This window comes from Seriola dumerili, unplaced genomic scaffold, assembly GCF_002260705.1.
Source record: "Seriola dumerili isolate Sdu_G_001 unplaced genomic scaffold, Sdu_1.0 BDQW01000468.1, whole genome shotgun sequence".
NCBI lineage: Eukaryota > Metazoa > Chordata > Actinopteri > Carangiformes > Carangidae > Seriola > Seriola dumerili.
This window is the reverse complement of record NW_019174723.1, coordinates 1,232,991-1,234,807: the sequence shown is the minus strand read 5'-3', so window position 1 is coordinate 1,234,807 and position 1,817 is coordinate 1,232,991. Positions and strand designations below refer to the sequence as shown.

The following is a 1,817-nucleotide window of genomic DNA, read 5'->3' as shown; positions in this document are numbered from 1 at the left end:
AGTATTGTTTATATTCTGGGTGTTTTTCTGTGTGACAGGCTTGAGTCAGGAGCTGGAGGAGCTGATGGTGGAGGGGCTCCTGCTGCAGGTGTCTCTGCCAGAGGTTCAGAGCCTCTACCACATTTTACTGGACAGAGCCACAAGCGAGCACATAAACAGATGCATGTTGCCACCACAGGACGAGTCCACAGACTGTGACAAACACATGCAGTTTAACTCTCAGGGAAAAAATCTGCCACTGGACCAGGTACAAACAAAGAGAATCTATGAAAACACATAACATAATAACTGCCTCAATATCAGTTTTCATTTGTGTTGTTTTTATTTTCAGGATGGTGTCAACGCCATGAGGGAAACCATGACTGGCTCAGAAAAGAAAACGAAGCGGCATCTGGAGAGGGAAGGTTTAGATGCAGAGCGCAGGCTGAAGGACAAAAAACACTCTCACAAAAGACAGAAGATGAATAAGAAGAACCTGCAGCGCAGACCAGCCTCGACCTCGTCCTCCCCACGCTCGGATTTCTCCCAGTCTGACGACTCTGATGAGGAGATGGCTGTGTGTCCAGCAGAGAGGTGTCAGCTGCCAGAGGGAGATGAGGTGAGAAAAATGTCACTGCAAGGGCACAATAAAACCTCTGACATACAGTTTATCTCTACCCTGCAGGACAGGACAGTTTACCACCCAAAATAAATTCATGTTCTTGAGAAATAATTGAACGTCATATTGTAGGTAGTAAATTACATTCTATGTGTTATTTGAAGAGTCCTTAAAAGTCCTTAATATAAATTACCTCTTTGTTTCAAGAAGCAGGTTAAGAAGGATCTTTTAATGGCCAGCATGAACAGGAGAAATGATTACAGCAAAAACTGTTTGAGAGTACATACGGGTATGAAGACGAATTTGAAAAAACTGTGAACCTATTCTTTAAGATCATTTAAGAAACTGAACTTTCAAATAAAGAACTTGATGACACTAAATTAACCATTTAAAGTGGATGTAATCAGTATTTTTATATTAACAACAAATAACAAGGATCCACTTGCAGCAAAGCACCCAAAGAGACTTATCACTCGACTCTGCCGTTCCCCTCATACTGAGCAGTTCAATGTGTTTCAGCTGTTGTTCAGCAGTTTTATGGCGCTGTAACGTCACTGTTTTGGTTCACTCCCACTGATCTCATAGCTTCGTTTTCAGCATAAAAGCTTTTAAAACCCACTGTTCACTACCTGCTCCACACCAAACGGCACCACACAGAGTTCGAGACTAGCTGGCGAACAAAGAGTAGCGGAGCATTTAGCAACTACAGTCACATGTTTTCTTCAGGAGTTGGTGGCGACCAGAATCAGAGCTAAAAGAGAGTGAACATTGGACTTAGATTCATGAGGCGGCCTGAAACTTAACTCTCTGGATGTGTAAATAAACAGCTCAACAGTTCACAATATCAACTTGTTTACAATTTTTTTTTTTTTTTTTCCTGCTGCAGGAAAAATCTGTTATTTCAGGTTTAATGTTAAATCATACTCTGTCATAGTGAAACCATCTTCTGTGTGTTTGCCTGCAGGTGGATTGGGTTCAGTGTGACGGCAGCTGTAACCAGTGGTTTCACCAAGTGTGCGTTGGTGTTACAGCTGAGATGGCGGAGAAGGAGGACTACATTTGTGTCAGGTGTACACTGAACGACGGACACATGAGGAAATAAATGAAGAGAAAGCGGAGATTTTTCAGAAGAATGGCTGAAGAGGCCTGTCTGTCGTCAGCCCGTTATTGGAGCCACCAGTCTGGATGTGTCACTGATCCTGTACCCACCCCCCCACCC

The 1,817-nt window shown here is 43.1% G+C and overlaps 1 protein-coding gene across 1 annotated transcript in view; it reads left to right on the top strand.

Moving 5' to 3' along the window:
• The window catches only part of LOC111234866 (lysine-specific demethylase 5B-like), a 24,564-nt gene extending 22,755 nt beyond the window's left edge, over window positions 1–1,809 (top strand). The window contains exons 10-12 of the mRNA XM_022763062.1: window positions 39–247; window positions 332–598; window positions 1,563–1,809. Coding sequence (XP_022618783.1) covers window positions 39–247; window positions 332–598; window positions 1,563–1,700 — 614 coding nt within the window. The 3' untranslated portion in view covers window positions 1,701–1,809. The remainder of the gene's footprint in view (window positions 1–38; window positions 248–331; window positions 599–1,562) is intronic.
• Window positions 1,810–1,817: the final 8 nt, after the last annotated feature.